At 46.2% G+C, this 20,518-nt stretch overlaps 1 protein-coding gene across 4 annotated transcripts in view; it reads right to left on the reverse strand.

Moving 5' to 3' along the window:
- PHLPP1 (PH domain and leucine rich repeat protein phosphatase 1) overlaps positions 1–20,518 on the reverse strand; it is a 165,320-nt gene that overhangs the window by 60,942 nt on the left and 83,860 nt on the right. For all 4 annotated transcript variants that reach the window (XR_014170161.1, XR_014170162.1, XR_014170163.1 and 1 more), the window contains exon 3: positions 13,369–13,494. Coding sequence is in view for 1 of the 4 variants with exons in the window: in XM_081918147.1 (XP_081774273.1) it covers positions 13,369–13,494 (126 nt within the window). In the remaining 3 variants the exon portion in view is untranslated. The remainder of the gene's footprint in view (positions 1–13,368; positions 13,495–20,518) is intronic.

The raw sequence follows: 20,518 nt of genomic DNA on the forward strand, positions 1-20,518 counted from the left end.
AGGATACAAGGATTCCATTCTCTGTGCATAATGCAAATACTTATCCAGAGAAAAAGGCTATTTCGGGAAGGTCAGCAGAGTATGTCCTGACTGGGGGAAAAGGAAAGAAAGGCAGAAAAAGATAGCCCACCATGCCTGCCCCCATCGCAAGGTTATACAGATCTTTCAGCTATTCATTCCAGCACCAAATAAAGCCATGCTGCTCACTTGACGTTTTTACTGCGGCGGCTTTTTAAAACCTCAGCTAAGAATATAATCAAACGAATCATCTAAATTGGACAGAAATGAAAAGGCGAAGTAATACTAATGGCTTTGCAAGCCGTACCCAGGGAAAACAGGCAGGAGTTCATTGCTCTGGAGAACTTAATGGCTGAAGATTGGCAGTGAGAGAGGCTGGCTGGGTTTGACTGGGTTATTTGAAAAACAAAGATTCCCAAGAAGAGAAAACTTAATCCAAACTGCCCAAGTTAGAGAGGCATGGTCATAAGAACACTGGGCTCTAATACAGGGTATTTCAAACACTTTTATATGCTTCATCCTGGTAATTCTCACAATAGATAGCAGTGTGAATCAGGTCAACCTTAGTATTCCCACACTTTAAAGGAGGGTCTCAGAAGAGAGGTGGTGGCTTGCTTCAGGTCTGTCTACTAATAATAGTAATTATTATTATTTATACCCTGCCCAGCTGGCTGGGTTTCCCCAGCCACTCTGGGCGGCTTCCAACAAAATATTAAAATACAATAGTCCGTCAAATATTAAAAGCTTCCCTAAACAGGACTGCCTTCAGATGTCTTCTAAAAGTCTGGAAGTTGTTTTTGTCTTTGACATCTGGTGGGAGGACGTTCCCACCAGATGTCAAAGACAATCTTGACTGTTTTGACTGTTTGGCTCCGAAGCGCCCTCTCCGACTGCATGGAGCCCGGAGAGCCCCGTGGTTTTCCACGGATCTGAGGGCAATGAAACAATCATTGAGACGGCTAGAGCGCCGGTGGTGGATAACTCATTCCGAATCTGACCGGACACAGGTTAGAGCTCAACGTCGAGCCTACCAAGTGGCGATAGCGACGGCGAAGAAGAATTTCTTCACCGCCTCTATTGCATCTGCAGAAAACAGCAGCAGGAGACTTTTTCAGGTGGTTCACAATTTAGCGGAACCACCTGTAACATCGGGGCCCAGTACGGGCCACATATTCTCCTGCAATGATTTTGCAAAGTTTTTTGCAGATAAAATCGCTCAGATTCGGGAAGAAGTAGACTCCACCGTGGGAGCAGGGCCAGGGCGGGAGAGTGCTAGAGTTCTGTCTAGTCAAGTTGAGTGGGATCAATTCCAATCTGTTACCTCCGAGGATGTGGACAGGCTGCTTGGACGAGTGAAACCAACCACCTGTCTCCTGGATCCTTGCCCATCCTGGCTTATAAAAGCTAGCTGGGAAGGACTGGGCGATGGGCTTCGTGGGGTGGTGAATGCTTCCCTCCGTGAGGGAGCCTTCCCAGACCCACTGAAAGAGGCGGTTTATTAAACCGCTTCTTAAAAAACCATCTTTAGATGCGGCCACAATGGCCAACTATCGCCCAGTCTCAAATCTTCCATTCTTGGGCAAGGTGATAGAGCGAGCAGTTGCTGAACAACTCCAGGCACACCTGGAAGAAGCGGACCATTTGGATCCCTTCCAGTCGGGATTCAGGCCTCATCATGGGACTGAAACTGCCTTGGTCGCACTGGTTGATGATCTCCGGCGGGCTAGGGACAAAGGTGAGAGCTGTTTCCTAGTTCTGCTGGATCTCTCAGCGGCATTTGATACCATCGACCATAACATCCTTCTGGACCGTCTTGAGGGGCTGGGAGCTGGGGGCACTGTCCTACAGTGGTTCCGCTCCTTCCTCCTGGGCCGTGTTCAGAAAGTGGTGGGGGGGGATGGGCTCTCACTTGTGGGGTGCCTCAGGGTTCTGTCCTCTCCCCCATGCTTTTCAACATCTACATGCAGCCACTGGGAGAGATCATCAGGAGGTTTGGGCTGGGTGTTCATCAGTATGCAGATGATACCCAGCTCTACCTCTCTTTTAAATCAGAACCAGTGAGGGCAGTGAAGGTCCTGTGTGAGTGTCTGGAGGCGGTTGGAGGATGGATGGCGGCTAACAGATTGAGGTTGAATCCTGACAAGACAGAAGTACTGTTTCTGGGGGACAGGAGGCGGGCAGGTGTGGAGGATTCCCTGGTCCTCAATGGGGTAACTGTGCCCCTGAAGGACCAGGTGCGCAGCCTGGGAGTCATTTTGGACTCACAGCTGTCCATGGAGGCACAGGTTAAATCTGTGTCCAGGGCAGCTGTTTACCAGCTCCATCTGGTACGTAGGCTGAGACCCTATCTGCCTGCGGACTGTCTCGCCAGAGTGGTGCATGCTCTGGTTATCTCCCGCTTGGACTACTGCAATGCACTCTACGTGGGGCTACCTTTGAAGGTGACTCGGAAACTACAACTAATCCAGAATGCGGCAGCTAGACTGGTGACTGGGAGCGGCCGCCGAGACCATATAACACCGGTCTTGAAAGACCTACATTGGCTCCCAGTATGTTTCCGAGCACAATTCAAAGTGTTGGTGCTGACCTTTAAAGCCCTAAACGGCCTCGGTCCAGCATACCTGAAGGAGCGTCTCCACCCCCATCATTCTGCCCGGACGCTGAGGTCCAGCGCCGAGGGCCTTCTGGCGGTTCCCTCATTGCGAGAAGCAAAGCTACAGGGAACCAGGCAGAGGGCCTTCTCGGTAGTGGCGCCCACCCTGTGGAATGCCCTTCCAGCAGTTGTCAAAGCAATAAACAACTACCTGACATTCAGAAGACATCTTAAGGCAGCCCTGTTCAGGGAAGTTTTTAACGTGTGATTTTACTGTATTTTTGGTTTTTATGGAAGCCGCCCAGAGTGGCTGGGGAGGCCCAGCCAGATGGGCGGGGTATAAATAATAAATTATTATTATTATTATTATTATTATTATTATTATTATTATTCCACAGGGCAGGTGCCACTACCAAGAAGGCCCTCTGCCTGGTTCCCTGTAACTTGGCTTCTCGCAGCGAGGGAACCGCCAGAAGGCCCTCGGTGCTGGACCTCAGTGTCCAGGCGGAACGGTGGGGGTGGAGATGCTCCTTCAGGTATACTGGACCAAGGCCGTTTAGGGCTTTAACGGTCAGCACCAACACTTTGAATTGTGCTCGGAAACGTACTGTAATCCTGGTCCGATAAATCATACTTATTCAGAACAGGGCCAAGGAATTCATGACTCAGGAGATCGGAACCAGATTCTTCCTGGCTTGGTGACTTACACCGAACTACATAAGCTTTCAAGTTACTGAGCTAGGGAGGTGGGACACTTCTACCCATTTATGGAGCAGTTGATGAAAGGAAAACCGTTCTCATTTTAGCTCCAAGGAAAACGCAAGCAAGCAAAGAACAAGAATTCAAATTTCTTAAGGACATTCCCCACCAGTATAGAGAATTTTCACACATCACACACTAAAAAGGCCCTATTTGGGTGTATGAATGAATGTTGTGAGATGATGGTCCCAACTGGGACTGGGAAGCAAGATAAAAACCAAAACAGAAAGCAGAAGACACAGCGCCTTTCAAGTCAAATACATGTTCTAGCCAATGCACATTTTCCATTTGGCAAAGAGATAGTTATGTGAAAATGGTGCTTTTAGTCTTATGTGTGAAAAGCATCCTGTGAATTTACTCCAGGTCCATTTTCCAACTAGGAACTCTCCTACTCACAATGCCAACTAATATACCGCAAAGGTCATCTCAGAACTGCTTCTCACGTTAGCACTCTGGCAACGTAACTTACTTTGATAATTGGAATAATTTCATATTGGAATTACCATGCAAAGTATGTGCAGGCTGTTGCATTGGCCATAATCTCAAAACCACAGCAGAATATGCATGGGAAATCAAAAAGTGTGATTGCACAAGCAACACAAATGAGAATTAATTTTTTTGGGGGGTGGGTATTATTGGGTTGTGGTTTTTATGTTGATCTTTTCTGTGAAACGCCCAGGGGTATAGGGCGGTATACAAAATTCAATAAATAAATAATAAAAATAAAATAATTCATTTTGCACTTTTCAAAAGCTGCGCTCATATTTAACCACCATCAATGAAAATTTGCTCTGTACAAAGCTACATAATATTTGCGTATCACTCAGAAGAACAGCAGCTGGAAGCCCCACTTAGAAGCCAACTCTAGAGTTTTAACACGGGCAGGGATTGTGTGAAATGGGAAAGGAGAATCTTCCTTGCTAGGCAACAAAACATAGCAGAGGGTGTGAACTAGCGCTTAAGGCATGGGTAAGCAAACTAAGGCCCAGGGGTTGGATCTGGCCCAGTCGCCTTCTAAATCCAGCCCACAGACGGTCCAGGAATCAGCGTGCTTTTACATTAGTAGAATGTGTCCTTTTATTTTAAATGCATCTCTGGGTTATTTGTGAGGCATAGGAATTCGTTCATTCCCCCTCCCATATAGATAGATAGACAGACAGACAGACAGATAGATAAATAAATAGATGATTGATTGATTGATTGATAGATGATAGATAGATAGATAGATAGATAGATAGATAGATAGATAGATGATAGATAGATAGATAGATAGATAGATAGATAGATAGATAGAGATAGATAGATGATAGATAGATAGATAGATAGATAGATAGATAGATAGATAGATAGATAGATAGATAGATAGATAGTATGCCCCCCCACAAGGTCTGAGGGACAGTGGACCGGCCCCCTGCTGAAAAAATTTGCTGACCCCTGGTTTAACGAATTGGCACTTCAACAACTAAAGTTTTTTTTTAAAAAAAAGTAATCAACTAGGACGATCTTAAGTCTATTAATCACACTAGCTTTAATTGATGTGTGTGTTTTTTAAAGTGCTGCCTAAGCAGACAGCACTTTTGAATTTATAAACAAGGGTTTAAAAACAGTTAATCTAACAAATGAACTTGCTTGGTTTTCGGACCCATGCGCCCATTTGGAAATCTGTCATTGGCATGGCAAAATACCGATTAACAAGAGGGAAAACTGGGGGTTTTCAGCACCCCACTCCCACCCCGACACCAATGCTATTCCAAACAGGAAATACATTTACGCATACTGTAAACCAAATGAAACTCAAGCAATGTTCCAGCTAAACATCAGGAAAAACTTTCTGGCGGTAAGAACTGTTTTGACAGTGAAACTGTCTCCCTTGGGAGGTTGTGGATTCTCCTCCCTTGAAGGTTTTTAAGCAGAGGTTGGGTGGCCATCTGTCATGGATGCTTTAGCTGAGATTCCTGCATTGGAGGGGGCTGGACTAGATGACCCTCAGCGTCCCTTCCGACTCTGCCATCCTTTGATTCAAATGTACAAAAACAGGCTACCCCCTCAGAACAAGCCATTGATTAAAGCCTATTAACAAAAAAATTGGGAGGGGCAGGGAATCCTGGTTGGAGCAAAAAGAGATGACTAATGGCCCTACAGTCAACAACGCCAAACTCTGAGTGGTACCTTTTCATGGGGGAGAAGGATTCCTCCTGCCCCCACAACCACTTTGGAGCAGGAAGGCAGGCTCAACCATTTCAGAGTGGGTGCAACACTGTCTATCACGGTGGTCCTAAGGTATATTTCTAAAACTACAGGAAATCTGCGTATTTTGAGCACCTGGGTGGAGCACTGGCAACTGTGTGGGTCTCAAGAGTGTGCCATTCCTAATAAAATAATGCCAGTAAACTCTGTACGAGAAGTGAAGAGGAATTCAAGAAAGCAAGATACGCCATGCAAGTCTGATGGCAGAAAGAGGAAGCAATTGAAGCATGTTCTATTGCTAGCTTGCACTCTAAAGTGCAGAGTCTTGTAAATCATCATTATTTGAAAACCACTTGGTGTTCACCCACAGAAAGACAAAGTCATATAACCACATCCTCTCTAGATAATTTCTGGGTACCGAGAATTATTTTGAGGACGGTGGCAAACTAAAAGCTATCCCGCCAGCACAGAAGTAACTCCCATCTCTAGTCATAAATCTCAAGTGGCAAATCCAAGTTTCTTTGCATGGCGTGTAGAAGCACCAAAACAGGACAGGGAAGTGGGGCACACTTCATCTTTCCAGAACAATACAGGCGGTGGTGGGGAAAGAAGGTTTAGAGTTCAGTTGGTAGAGCATGAGACTCTTAAGCTCAGGGCCGTCGGTTTGATTCCCATCGTGGGCAAAAGATTCCTGAATTGCAGGGGGGTTGAACAAAATGACTCTTGGGTGCCCATATGAACCCCTGCAATTCTGTGAATTCTTAATTTTTAAAAAATTGCCTCCTTAAGAAACACAGTTTGAGGCCAATGCATCCAAAAACATGGTCCACAAAAACGAAAACCGAGAAAGTGCCATTTGCAAAAAGTGCTATTTCTATACCCTGCCTTTGTTGCTAAAGATTCTACAAGTCGTCTTCTCGGACTCCAACTCCCATTCTTTCTGACCACTGGCCATGCTGACTGAGGGAGTCTATCAATGCCTAGAGAGATTCAGGTTTCCCATCCCTGATAAAAACAATGTACTATGGTCCTGCAGTTTGCCCTCCCACCAGGAAGCTCAGGGTGGAGTACATAGAAGTTATCCCATTTTAACAATCACTACCTGAGTTTGTGGCCAAGTGGAAAACTAAACTGAACTTGCTTGGGTCAAGCGACTGTAAGACATTGCCCAACACAAAGTTGTGGTGGCAACAGATTTGATCTCACTGGTTTAAATTACGTAGGCTAAATAAAAAAATTGTTTTACCTGTCAAATGAAGGTATGTGGCTTTCTTGTCAGCATCGCTTTAAGAAAACATATATAAAATCTAACCGAGCAGAAAATTACAAGTTGACAGGAACATATGCATGACCTTGCTTCATCAAATCAGAACCTGTCAAGTCTTGTAAAAGCAAACGTTACAATTAAGGAATTGTATCTCACATTAAACTCTTCTTTTTACCTAAATAGCCAGGGAAACGGCCACAAAAATCACATCAGTCCTAACTTTGTCTCCACGTTTCAGGCTCCTCAATAAAAACAGTGTCTAATTTAGGAGAAAGAAAGACCTGAAGATTTCCCACATTTTGTACTATCAGTTAGTGGTTTGACAGAGGACACATACCCTCCAAGAAACCCCTCATTAGTAACAGAGCTTCAGTATAGGGGAGAAATTGTCTTAGTCCATTGCATTACGGAAGAAGAGGAGGAAGAGGAAGAGGAAGAGGAAGAGGAAGAGGAAGAGGAAGAGGAAGAGGAAGAAGAAGAAGAAGAAGAAGAAGAAGAAGAAGAAGAAGAAGCAGCAGCTTATAGACCCCCAGAGGACGTCTAGATGTTGAACTTACAACTCCCATTACCTCTACTGGCCATGGTGTCTGTTATAGGAGGAGGAAATCTAGTTGTGGTATGTAGCCTACTACTAAATTTGACAGGTGTCAATCACATGCATGCATTGCAAAGGGAAATCCTCAAACTGGTCCCATCAGCTATTATCCCAGTGACCTCCCCCTCAGTACAAACTAGAAGGGTTATTCATTTAACCTATGATCATTTTTATGGTCTGTGCCCTTGCCCAACTGTGAAGCATTTTACCCTTGGGTGGGCTTTCCTCAAATTACAATGTATTGATATTCTCAGGCATGAAGGTGAACCTTTTCTCTCCCGCAAAAGAAGAATTGTTCGCGTGTTCCCAATAAATTTGCTGAGATGAAAGTTCACTGTCCCCTTAACCTTGATTTTCTGCAGGTAGCACAAGCAAACTCCTACCTCTGTTGCAAGTGAACATGAAGCAAAAAAAAAAAGCACTGCACTGTTTGAAGGCAAGGCAGCATGTTTGCACAATGTAAGGAATATATATAAACTGTATGTAGCAAGAACCAAATGATTATTACACCAATGGCAGTTTGGCTGGAGAAACAGTTTCTAATCTGTGTGCCCCATCATGGAGCTTGTTAAAAGCTGGGAGTGTGGAAATGCATCTCTCAGTAGTTAGAGAGTCACCATTCACCACTTTCAACCAAGGATGGAGTCACTTCCCTATGGGGACCTCAATACCATTTAGATCCAGGAATCCTATGGACAGGGCATGCCTTCAGCATAGCTCCTTACTATCCCCAAAACCCCCGAAGATCATGGCCACTGGGCCCATCACCTCCTGGCAAATAGAAGGGGAAGAAATGGAGGCAGTGAGAGATTTTACTTTCTTGGGCTCCATGATCACTGCAGATGGTGCTGGAGGAGACTCTTGAGAGTCCCGTGGACTGCAAGAAGATCAAACCTATCCATTCTGAAGGAAATCAGCCCTGAGTGCTCACTGGAAGGACAGATCCTGAAGCTGAGGCTCCAATACTTTGGCCACCTCATGAGAAGAGAAGACTCCCTGGAAAAGACCCTGATGTGGGGGAAAGATGGAGGGCACAAGGAGAAGGGGGCGACAGAGGACGAGATGGCTGGACAGTGTTCTCGAAGCTACCAACATGAGTCTGACCAAACTGCGGGAGGCAGTGGAAAACAGGAGTGCCTGGCATGCTCTGGTCCATGGGGTCACAAAGAGTCGGACATGCTTCAGGTTACAGACTCGGCTAACCCAGAAATAGTACCTCGGGTTAAGAACTTTGCTTCAGGATGAGAACAGAAATCGTGCTCTGCCACCGCAGAAGCCCCCATTAGCTAAAGTGGTGCTTCAAGTTAAGAACAGTTACAGGTTAAGAATGGACCTCCAGAACGAATTAAGTACCGTATTTTTCGCACCATAGGACGCACTTTTTCCCCTCCAAAAATGAGGGGGAAATGTGTGTGCGTCCTATGGTGCGAATGCAGGCTTTCGCTGAAGCCTGGAGAGTGAGAGGGGTCAGTGCGCACCGACCCCTCACGCTCTCCAGGCTTCGCACACCTCTCCGCAAGCAGCGGGAGCCCAGCGCTGGGCTCCTGCTGCTTGCGGAGAGTTGCCAGCATGCTGAAGCCTGTGCGCGCTGAGCTCAGCGCGCCCAGGCTTCGCGGACCTCTCCGCAAGCAGCGGGAGTGCTCCCACGGCTTGCAGAGAGCTGCCTGTTTGGGGGCTGGGGTCGGAAGCTCGAGCTTCCCCCGCCCCAGCCCCGCGCCTGGGGGGGAAATAATTTTCCCCCCTTTATTTCTCCCCCAAAAAACTGGGTGCGCCCTATGGTCCGGTGCGCCCTATGGTGCGAAAAATACGGTACTTAACCCGAGGTACCACTGTACTGATTCCGGATTCCAGCCCCCACAGAGGTCTATGAATGCAGGCTTCCCCTTTTCAGACGTCTATCCTAAACAAATGGTAAGTCAATTTTGCAACCACAGGCAACGGCACAGCTTCACTGACCTTTTAAGCATATGGAGCCCCTTCACACAATTAACACATAAAGAGGGACTATAAAATAATCCTGTTCTAGTCCTGCAGTTTATAGATGTGAATACATACATGCATGTAGAACTGGATTGGGGAAGCTTCAGCCCTCTTGATTTTGCTGCGCTACAAACCCCATTATCTCTGATTCTTGGCCATACTGGTTGGGGTCGATTGGAGCTGGAGTCCAGCAATATCTGGTCCAAACAATTCCCCACTCTGATCAAGGGCATGGCAATCCAGGTCTAGATACCGTTCCCCCCCAAAAAAAATCACTTCCCCCCAAACACATACGACATTTTCTCCCCATGTCCAAGTGTTCATTAAAAAGTAAATTTTAGAGATGACACAACTACACACAAATCTCAACATTTCTCTACACAGTCCTATAGCTCTCTAAATATAGATTTAGCAAGAAAAGGAACTGGTGGGGTGGGGAAGAGTTTCAATCACTGAACTGTATTCACTTACGGCACAAATGCAAATTTACACAAAGGGATTCTAGAACAGGACGCATTTGCGAATAGCAAAACCATGAACCACAAATATATGTCAGTCACATTCGTGGCAACTTGCTCAACCTTCTTAAGTTTCATTCGTCCCCCCAAATGCATCTCAACTCATGTATACAATACATGGGCCTGTGTATAATATTTGAGCACTAGGTAAGAGGACGGCAGGGAACCTTCTTATGAGGAAAATGAAGGTGAGCAGGGCTTTTTCTCCAATTCCAACAGGTGGGCGCCATTGCCATTGTAAGAGGACAAGGGAGGCGTCCATGTTGAGTTCCGGCACCCCTTTTTCTAGAAAAACAGCACTGAAGGTGAGCTTAGTGTTAACCACTGACATACAATCAAGAGCTATGTAAAATTATGAAACAAAGATGAAATAAATATATCTCAAAGCAAGTAATATAATAAAATAAATAATGAAGAGGAACAACAAGCAACCAGCCTCATCCACAGTCAACGGCCTCAAGTTATTGGGGCTACCACTTCACTACACATTTAGGAATCCTGGTGCTGTTCAACAACAGGGCAAGAAGTGGTTCCTGTTGCCTTGCCTAAAGGTGAGCAGAAAGAGAGATTTAGAGGGCACTGGGGTGTCTTGCCTTGTAAGGTAAAGGTAAAGGGACCCCTGACCATTAGGTCCAGTCGTGGCAGACTCTGGGGTTGCGGCGCTCATCTCGCTTTATTGGCAGAGGGAGCCAGCGTACAGCTTCCGGGTCATGTGGCCAGCATGACTAAGCTGCTTCTGGCGAACCAGAGCAGCGCACGGAAATGCCGTTTACCTTCCCGCCGGAGTGGTACCTATTTATCTACTTGCACTTTGACATGCTTTAAAACTGCTAGGTTGGCAGGAGCAGGGACCGAGCAATGGGAGCTCACCCCATCGCGGAGATTCGAATCGCCGACCTTCTGATCGGCAAGTCCTAGGCTCTGTGGTTTAACCCACAGTGCCACCCGCATCCCTGTCTTGCCTTGTACTTAGCCGACAAATTGCTGAATGAGTTCCCATCTCTCTCGGGAATGTGTTAGGTGGCTGCAGATGACTCATTATTGGTGTGCACTTCCTATGAACTCCCAGAACCCCTTATAACTTCCAGGCCCTGTATAAAAAGGTCAACAGTGTCTTAATACTGTAACAGGAATGGAGGGTTTCCAAGTAGCTGAATGCACACTGTAATAAGTTACGGCTGTCTGTATTGGCTCTCTATTCACCCATCACAAAAGAAAAAACTCATGGAGCAGGAGACTGAACAGAATTACTAGACAGACTCCCTTTTCTCCTCCTCTTTCTGCTTACAACTTTGACACCCACAAACTTAGACACCCAAATCCAACAAACCACAAACATTTCGATACTATCAAGTTATTTGTCTTAAAATGTCAAGTTGCACGGTCACCACACAATCCAACAGAATTTGTGGGAAGCACAAGCGAATTGGCTTGCATGGTTTTGCCAAATCCTGGGCTCTGTTGTGGTGAGCAAGTTTATATGGCATCAGCATGCAAAGAAAAGAAGATGTCAACTGCGACTTGCATGGAGATTTGAGCTTACACTGGCAACTTTCCCAACGCAGCTGAACAAAGAGTAAGAGAAGGCACAGGGTGGTACACAGTAATCTCATGCAATCAGTAATTTTTTCTTCTTCACTCAATCTTCCCCATACTTCTAAACTTTTATTATTTTTATGCTGCTTCACTCTAATTTAGATCTGCCTTAATTTCCAAGACAAGCTGTTGGAAATAAGGAGACAACTGCTCTCCCAGAAAGAGGATAACCAGAACTAATGAGCAGCTTTCATTTTGGAGCACACAATTACAATCAAGTTGAACGCGACAGCGAGGGGAGGGGAAAACCAAGGGGGGGGGGTTCTCTTGTGTGGCTGAGGTGCTTCCACCTGGCACTACTTCTACTTGTTCAGTTTGCAAAGGAAGAAAAGGAAGCAAGCAGGCAAAGTGAGAGAGGAAGAAGACGGAAAAACAGCAAGGATACATAGGCCACACAAATGTCACATTAAGACAGCTGCCACCATTGAGCTTCTGGGAGTGAGTGAGTGAGTGAGTGAGTGAGCGAGTGTGTGTGTGCGCGAATGCACCATTAAGTTTCCACATGTAGAAGCCTATTTCACATTGAAACAGTCTAACCGTCTTAAACCGTCAACTGTAATCCTCTTGATTACAATTACTCTCTATCACAATGTGTCATGGAAAATCATAGGAGTGTTCCATCACAACGCGCCTCAGGTTCAGAATTTGTTTACTTTTGTACACAGTAGGCTAGTACACCCACTCATAAACCCCTCTCTGCCTTCCTTCCAGGAAAACTGGAAGCATCAATGGCACATTCCAACCATTGTGGGGACGACCACTCAGTGTGGGTGCAACTTGTGTGGAACAATCCCAGCAATGTTTTTGTGCTGATTTTGTCCTCATATATTATACACCGCCTTGAAATGTTTCGATAAAAATGCCAATTATAAATATGCAAATAAACAGACAGAATGATGACAGGAACCACCACCTAAAGTTCAAGTTTGTAAGAGTGTGGCACTCCATTTGCTACTACTTCTATTAATAATAATAATAATAATAATAATAATAATAATAATAATAATAATAATAATAAATGACCAACTGCAGTCCCAGGGCAGATTGCAACAATTTAAAATACAACATTAAAAACAGCTTAGAGCAGTGTTTCCCAATTAGCTGTTTTTCAAAGCCCAAGCCATGGTCCTGTTACTTTTGAAAAGTTCAATAACTCTATGGTAGTTTTTGTTATGTGGGTGGCGCCACAGACACTCCGGGGTCCATGGACCACCGATTGGTAACCACTGACTTAGAGCAGGCATGTCCAACAGGTAGATCGTGATCTACCAGTAGATCCCTGAACGGCTGTGGTACATCACTGGGTCCCCAAAGAAGTTCAAAAAGTTTGCCCTGCATGCTAAGAAACTGTGCTTTTCCTCCTCTCAACAAAAAAAAAAAGCTCAAAAAATTTGACCTGAACCCTCCAAAATGGGGTAGATCACTGCCAGTTTGAGTAGATCGCAGTCTCTTGGGAGTTGGCCACCCCTGACTTAGAGCATTTGGTCTGGGCCTATGTAAATTTTATCAAATTTGTGGCGGCAGTGGCAATAAAGAAGAATCAATCGGGGGGCGGGGAGTGATGACTACAGTCAGAGCTGCACATACAAGTTGCTGCCTGGCTGGAATAAGCTGAAGTGGTACAGCAGCTAAGAGCATGAGCTGGAAAGTCCTTCCACCGCACCTCTCCTGGGTGGCCTTAAAGCAGCATTTGTCTATCAGCCCCCACCTGCTGCCTGTAATAGGAGGAGAATAGTGCTGGTCAACGTTAACTTGGAATTGCCCACGCCACACCCATTTTGTCAATAGGGCAGGTGGTTTTTGAACAATATACTGGGTATTCTGAATAACCGGAAGAGTCCAAAGCTCGTCTTACCTTTGAAGCTTGCCGTAGCCACCGCAAGTACTCAGTGAAAGTGTCGAAACAGATGTAGTAACTCTGGCTCTGAGGTCCAGAAGAGCTAAATGCTAAACAGTGCTGGTGCTTTTTAACTTCTTCAACCTGCATTTTTAGGGGGTGCGGGGGAAAGGATTGGAAAAAAAAAACACAAAACCCAATATGAGTATATTCAACTATTTTTGATTAAATTGCTTTACTGTATATTTCAATTAGGGGTAGTTATATTTTTAATAGATTTTGCTATTTTGCTGTTGGCTTTTGCTTGTGATCCACCTTGACTTTTCTTTTTGAAACAAAAGTCAATATTTAAATACTAACAATACTTTTTAAAGATGGAAGCTGAGCCTCTGAATTAACCAGCAGCGGTGCTAAACTAAAAGGTCCTGCCACTGCAAGGATTTCCTCCTGTGCAATGGGACTTCTCCCCCTGCCCTCCTCCCCACATCTGCTCCAGAGGGCTAGGGGAACCTCAAAGAAGAGATTTAGGGGGTGCACAGAGTGAGGGAGGTGGAGTCCTATCAGAGAAGCAGAAATCCTCACTCTTGAAGGACCAGAGCTGCTTTGCATCCAACCTAATCAAGACTCAAAAAAAGACTCAAAGACTTCCAGTATGACCGAAAAGCGATGTGTACAACATTTAACATTACACAGTTCCCAGAGTGGCTATGTTGTTGAGGCCAAAGTAAGCGGAGAACGCCATCCTAAATCATCCAGACTCCATTCATTTGGACTTGTTAAGCGTAAATGAGTTTTCAAGATCCACATAATTATGCAAAAATGTTTGATGCCATGCATGCTGCAATGCTATCCATATTTACCTGGAATTAAGCCCCACTGAATACAATGGGACTTCCTTTTGGGTAAACCCTCAAAGGATTACACTTGTCAATTTAGATACCTCTATGAACCAGGAAGTATTAGGAGGCCAAGTGGGTCTGAAAGCACAAGGTCACAGTTCTTAATACACCTCCTTTCAGCTTTATAGCAAGATCTTTTAATTAGCAAGTTGTCAACGCCATTCTGCCTCTTAGATTCACCACACCCTTCTTGAGGGAAACAGAGCAGCTGATATGCAAAACTGCTGGGGTGCATGAAGTATAGCGTGTGCTGCTAATGTATGGGGTGGGGGTGGGGAATGCTGATAAATCTGTTGCAGAGAAATCTCAATAAAAGGTTTAGTTGGTGCTTTTAAGTGCCTTTACAAGATACATTAAATACTCCTGAACATAGCTGTCAACCTTACAGATTTGAAAATAAGGGACCAGCAGCCTCGAAAATAAGGAATCAGCAGCCAAAATAAGGGATTTTCCGAACACAGGTATGTTCAACTTCTGAGCCCCTCCGAGCCAAAGGCAGAAAGCCCAGCCAGCAGCCAAACGAAGCCTCAAGCAGTGGTTCCCACAGCGCAGCAATCCGGCAAAGGGGATGCAGCAAGGAAAACCACCGTCACCTCTCCACTGGGAAGCGCTGAGCAAAAGTGAGTCCCTCGGCAACATGGCCGATTTGTTTGGCACAAGGCATGTAAGCTCCACCCCCCAGTCGTTCTTAGACTCCTTATTGGGTGAGCAAGGCAGCCAAGCAACACAGTTGGAGCCTCCCTCCTCCCTGGCCGGCAGGGAGGGAGGGAGAGGAGCTGCTTCCTTTGAAACCCGGGAAATTTAAGGGACATCATCAATAAGGGACAGCAGAGCTGGGATAAGGGACTTTCCCACCAAATAAGGGACGGTTGACAGCTATGCTCCTGAAAGAATTCTGGCTTTCCCCCTAGTTTCCAAAACTGCATAAAACAGAGCTCTTATCCACTCTTAAAGCATTTGTTTAAATGAACAAGGCTTCCTGCAGGTAAGAGTTTTCTTCCTATATCTCGTAAGACTAGAACCATTTTTAAAATAATAATAATAAAACCCCAAATAATTTCCAGGGAAGTCTCAAATGCAATGTGTAAATCTTTCCAACTAAAGCAATTTAGATCTACCCATAACTATGAAGGACTGTTTTGACAAATCACAGAGCTCCACACACTGTGAAGTGTCAGGGCACATCTACACGTTTCAAAGAACATGGACTGCCTCCAAAGAACAGCTGTTCCATACAGAGTCTTCCCCTCCACACACCCACAACTCAAGTTATGCCGTGCCATTCTGTACGAGTTTGCACACATTGCTGGTTGCTTCTGGCAGGGAAACACTGTTGTAACAACTAGATTTATTAGACTTGCAGAGAGTTTGAAAGAAACACTAAACACAAGGGTCTGTGGGGGCAGATTTGTTCTCCTTGGTGGCAGAAAAGGGGGTGGTGAATTCACGTGTTTGTGGATACAAAAAAAATCAGATATCTTGGCAGTTCCCTCGCTGCAAGAAGTGAAGTTACAGGGAACTAAGCAGAGGACCTTCTTGGCAGTGGCACCCACCCTGTGGAACGCCCTCCCATCAGATGTCAAATAGAAAAATAATGACACCACTTTTAGAAGACATCTGAAGGTAGTCCTATATCGGGAAACTTTTCATGTACGATGCTCTGTTGTGTTTTTGTATATCCTGTTGGAAGCCACCCAGAGTGGCTGGGGCAACTGGGTCAGATGGATGGAGTACAATCAATCTTCTATTATTATTATTATTATTATTATTATTATTATTATTATTATTACAGTGGTGCCCCGCAAGACGAATGCCTCGCAAGACGAAAAACCCGCAAGACGAAAGGGTTTTTCGGTTTTTGCGACGCTTCGCTAGACGATTTTCCCTATGGGCTTGCATCGCAAGACGAAAGCCCATAGGGAAATCTCGGGGACCTTTTTTTAAATGCTGGCGGTGGGGAGCAAAGCCTTTTCCCCCCCTCCGGACTTCAGAAGAGGTCCAGGAAGGCCGGCGGGGGCGAAAGGCTTTGCTCCCCACCGCCAGCATTTTAAAAGCGGTCTGGGATAGTAGGGAAGCGCTTCCCGCTATCCCGGACGGCTTTTGAAGGCAGGCAGGGGGGGCAAAGACTTTTGCCCCCCGCCCGCCTTGGGAAGAGGTCCTGGACCTCTTCCGAAGGCGGGCGGGGGGGGGCAAAAGTCTTTGCTCCCCCCTGCCTGCCTTTCCGGGAGAGCGGGAAGGCAGCGCTGCCTTTTCCGCTCTCCCGGAAAGGCAGGCAGGGGTGAGCAAAGACTTTTGCCCCCCGCCCGCCTTCGGAAGAGGTCCAGGACCTCTTCCCAAGGCGGGCGGGGGGCAAAAGTCTTTGTCCCCCCTGCCTGCCTAACCGGGGGCTTTTAAATCGCCCCGGGACTGTCCGGGGCGATTTAAAAGCCCCCGGACGGCTTTTGAAGCCTCCCCCCGCCGCCCGGCATCGGGGCATCGTCCCGATGCCGGGCGGCGGGGCAGGAACGCCTCCCCCCGCCGCCCGGCTTCGGGGCATCGTCCCGATGCCGGGCGGCGGGGCGAGAAAGCTCCCCCCCGCCGCCCGGCATCGGAACGATGTCCCGAAGCCGAGCGGCGGGGCGGGAAAGCCTCCCCCCGCCGCCCGGCTTCGGGGCATCGTCCCGATGCCGGGCGGCAGGGCAGGAACGCCTCCCCCCGCCGCCCGGCTTCGGGGCGAGAAAGCCTCCCCCCGCCGCCCGACATCAGAACGATGTCCCGAAGCCGGGCGGCGGGGCGGGAAAGCCTCCCCCCGCCGCCCGGCTTCGGAACGATGTCCCGAAGCCGGGCGGCGGGAAGCCTGGGCGCGCTGGCAACTCTCCGCAAGGAGCGCTCCCGCTGCTTGCGGAGAGGTCCGCGAAGCCTGTCCTGGACCTCTTCTGAAGGCAGGCGGGGGGCAAAAGTCTTTGTCCCCCCTGCCTGCCTTCCCAGGGGCTTTTAAATCGCCCCGGACAGCAGAGAAGTCCTCCGCTGTCCCGGGCGATTTTAAAATGCCGCCCGCCAGAAGAGGTCGGGGGAAGGCGGTTTCCATAGGAACGCATTAATTGATTTTCAATGCATTCCTATGGAAAACCGTGCATCGCAAGACGAAAAACTCGCAAGACGAAGAGACTTGCGGAACGAATTAATTTCGTCTTGCGAGGCACCACTGTACCTATATTCTGGACCCAAGTGAAGGTGCTAGTATACAAGAGTTTTTCACAGCTTAAGTCCTCTGTATGTGAAGAAGTGAGTCATACACTTTTGCCAGCCATTACAGATTTAGTTGTGCTTAGGCATTCAGCACCCACTTTTGCCGTGACTCAGGCATTGTTGGCCCAGGCTAACCCTCTGGGAGAAGTTAGTGCACTCAGGGTTCATGCTGCCCTTGGTCGTCTGCAGAGTGTACCTGCTTGTTCATATCACCGACAGAGGGTAGATTGACCCTGAAGAACAGTATGGGACAGGAGCTCCTGTTGCAATCCCATCCATCATGACTTTTGGCCATGCTAACTGGGACTGGTGGGATACCAGCAAACCCTGGAGTCCGCAGGTGCCCCATCCCTGTGGTTCTAAGCAAACACTTAAGCAACTGTATTTCTAGAATGGCACCGGTGTGGATGCTGGGAGTAGTGCTTCTCATTACCAGCTGCCATCCAATAAGGGTTGTGGTTAGCTAAACCCTGCTTGGCCCTGTATACCCAAAGGAGCATCTCTACCCCCATCATTTAGCCCGGACACTGAGATCTAGCTCTGAGGGCCTTCTGGTGGTTCTGCGAGAAGTAAAGTTACAGGGAACTAGAGGGAGGGCCTTCTTGGTAGTGGTGTCTGCCCTGTGGAAAGTTCTCTCATCAGATTTCAAGGAAATAAATAACTATACAACATTTAGAAGACATCTGAAGTCAATCCTGTATAGGGAAGTTTTTAATGTTTTATTATGTTTTATATTTGCTGGGAACCGCTCAGAGTGGGTGTGGGGTATTAATAATAATAATAATAATCCTAGAAAGAATATGCAAGGGTATGTGAGGAGAAGGAAGAAGATGTGGCCAAAGATTGGAAGTTGTTAAGCCAGATGTAGAGAATACAGTGGTACCTCGGGTTACATACGCTTCAGGTTACAGACTCCGCTAACCCAGAAATAGTACCTCAGGTTAAGAACTTTGCTTCAGGATGAGAACAGAAATCATGCTCCGGCAGCGCGGCAGCAGCAGGAGGCCCCATTAGCTAAAGTGGTGCTTCAGGTTAAGAACAGTTTCAGGTTAAGAACAGACCTCCGGAACGAATTAAGTACTTAACCTGAGGTACCACTGTACAGACTAGTAATAACAAAATGCTACTATTTAACACAGTGATTTAATGACCATTAAGGCTGCTGTGTTAAATTTCATTCAAGTCCATAGGTCTAAATCAGATTAAACACATGCATATCGGTGTAAACTGACTCATGCATTATAGCCTTTATCCAATTCAGTATGAGTTGCTGTTTACACACTGAAGCATACAAAGTAGAATTAATTTGCCAGTGTGGGCTGCCTTACAGTCCCTTCTAAAAATTTTAATAAATTCTATTCATGCAAATAATTTAAAAATAGCTACTACTGGGATGTGACCGCTTCTAGCGAGAAAGATGGACTATCTGAATTGTTCAGTTGTATTGAATTGGTTATTTCTGTCATTCTTAGATTTCTTTCCTTCCCCAAAACCAATACAAAAATTAAAAGTTGGATGAAAGATACAAAACCTTTTTTCTTTCTTTTCTTTTTTGCCAACCTTTAAGCAAACCTTTGGGCAGCTGTTTTGCAAGACTGTAATTCTGAATGCATGGTTCCATTTGCCCATTAGCAGCCCACTCAACTTAGTTTTGCCAGGACTGCTCAGAAACAACCATTTCACATGCCTTTTGAAAACCAAGATCTACCCCAAGATTCAGAGAGGGTGTGCAAGGAAGGTGTGCAGAGGTATAAAGGGAAATATTAATGGCTGGAGAGCACAAGGCGGACCAGCAGATACATTATGTATTTCAGGGCTTTACAACCCAATTGATAGTTGAATTCTTAAAAGTTGCTTTGAAAAAAATGAAACAATGCGAACATATGCAACTCCTTGCATGTGTAACAAGAAATGAAGTAAGCCAAAGAACGAATGAAAATAAGTATCCTCACTGCCTTCTGCACAACACTGCTTTTTTGCACTGGAAAGCTTGCAATTACCACCAATTCGCTGAGCACAACCAAGACAACATTTTGCCAGCAAGCTCTTGCATTCAAGGTGATTACAATCTTGCAAAGGTGAAATGCTTATTTGAATTGCTCATTTGATTCTTTATCTAGCAATTTTAAAAAATTGACTGTGGTGGTGAATGAACTGCACAGTATGGCTTGGACAATGACCGTCAGGTTAATTTGGCAGTGTTAATGAGATCACCAGTTACTCATAACACAACCTCTCTCCTGCCATGCCTATAATACTTTAGAGCAGGCACAAGGAACATGTGGTCCTCTCTTAGATGATGCTGGGACTCCCATTAGCCTCAGACAGCCTGGCCAACTCCCAGGGATCATGGGAGTTGTAGTCCAACTACTTCTGAGAGGGCTGCAGGCTTTAAAAAGGAGTTCCTTAAGATGAAGCTAGCCTAGTGACTTAACTGCTTTCTTAATCCTCAGAGCTTCTTCAGCACAGAGAGGAACAGAGTTGTCAAAGCAGAGGCAGAAAACAGGACGCCTCTGTTATTGACTAGGCATGATAAGAACACAACAATCCTCCGACTCTGTCGGGTCAACAAAGCAATGTGTTTTGCCTGTTGCTCTTCATCGTCAGGGTCAAAGAGTTGCTTCTTCAGGTCACAACTCAAGACCCCCCCAACCTGGAAATCAACTCAAAGATTATGGGCTGGAAAATAACGGCGCTACCCATGACGCCAACCCATTAAACATTACATCACTAGGCCGCCGTAAGATCAGAAGGTGCCGTTTCCAAGGCACAATGATGACGCACAGACTTTTAGACAGTATTATGGCAACAAAGCCTCTGCAACGAAGAGTCAGAGATACACAGAAAAGAAATTAAAAATGCAAAATGAACATGGCTTCTTAAAGCAATTCATGTACATAATTTAACAGAACATGAAGAGGAGAAATAGTATGGTGCAACTGAAAATCTCACCACCCCACTCCCATTAGGATCCAAATGGAAATGCTGTGTGGCCAGATCTACGCCCAATGGGAAACTTTTACAGGATCTGGTTAATTATT

This window comes from Podarcis melisellensis (genome assembly GCF_964234715.1).
Source record: "Podarcis melisellensis genome assembly, chromosome: 7".
NCBI classification, from domain to species: Eukaryota; Metazoa; Chordata; class Lepidosauria; order Squamata; family Lacertidae; genus Podarcis; species Podarcis melisellensis.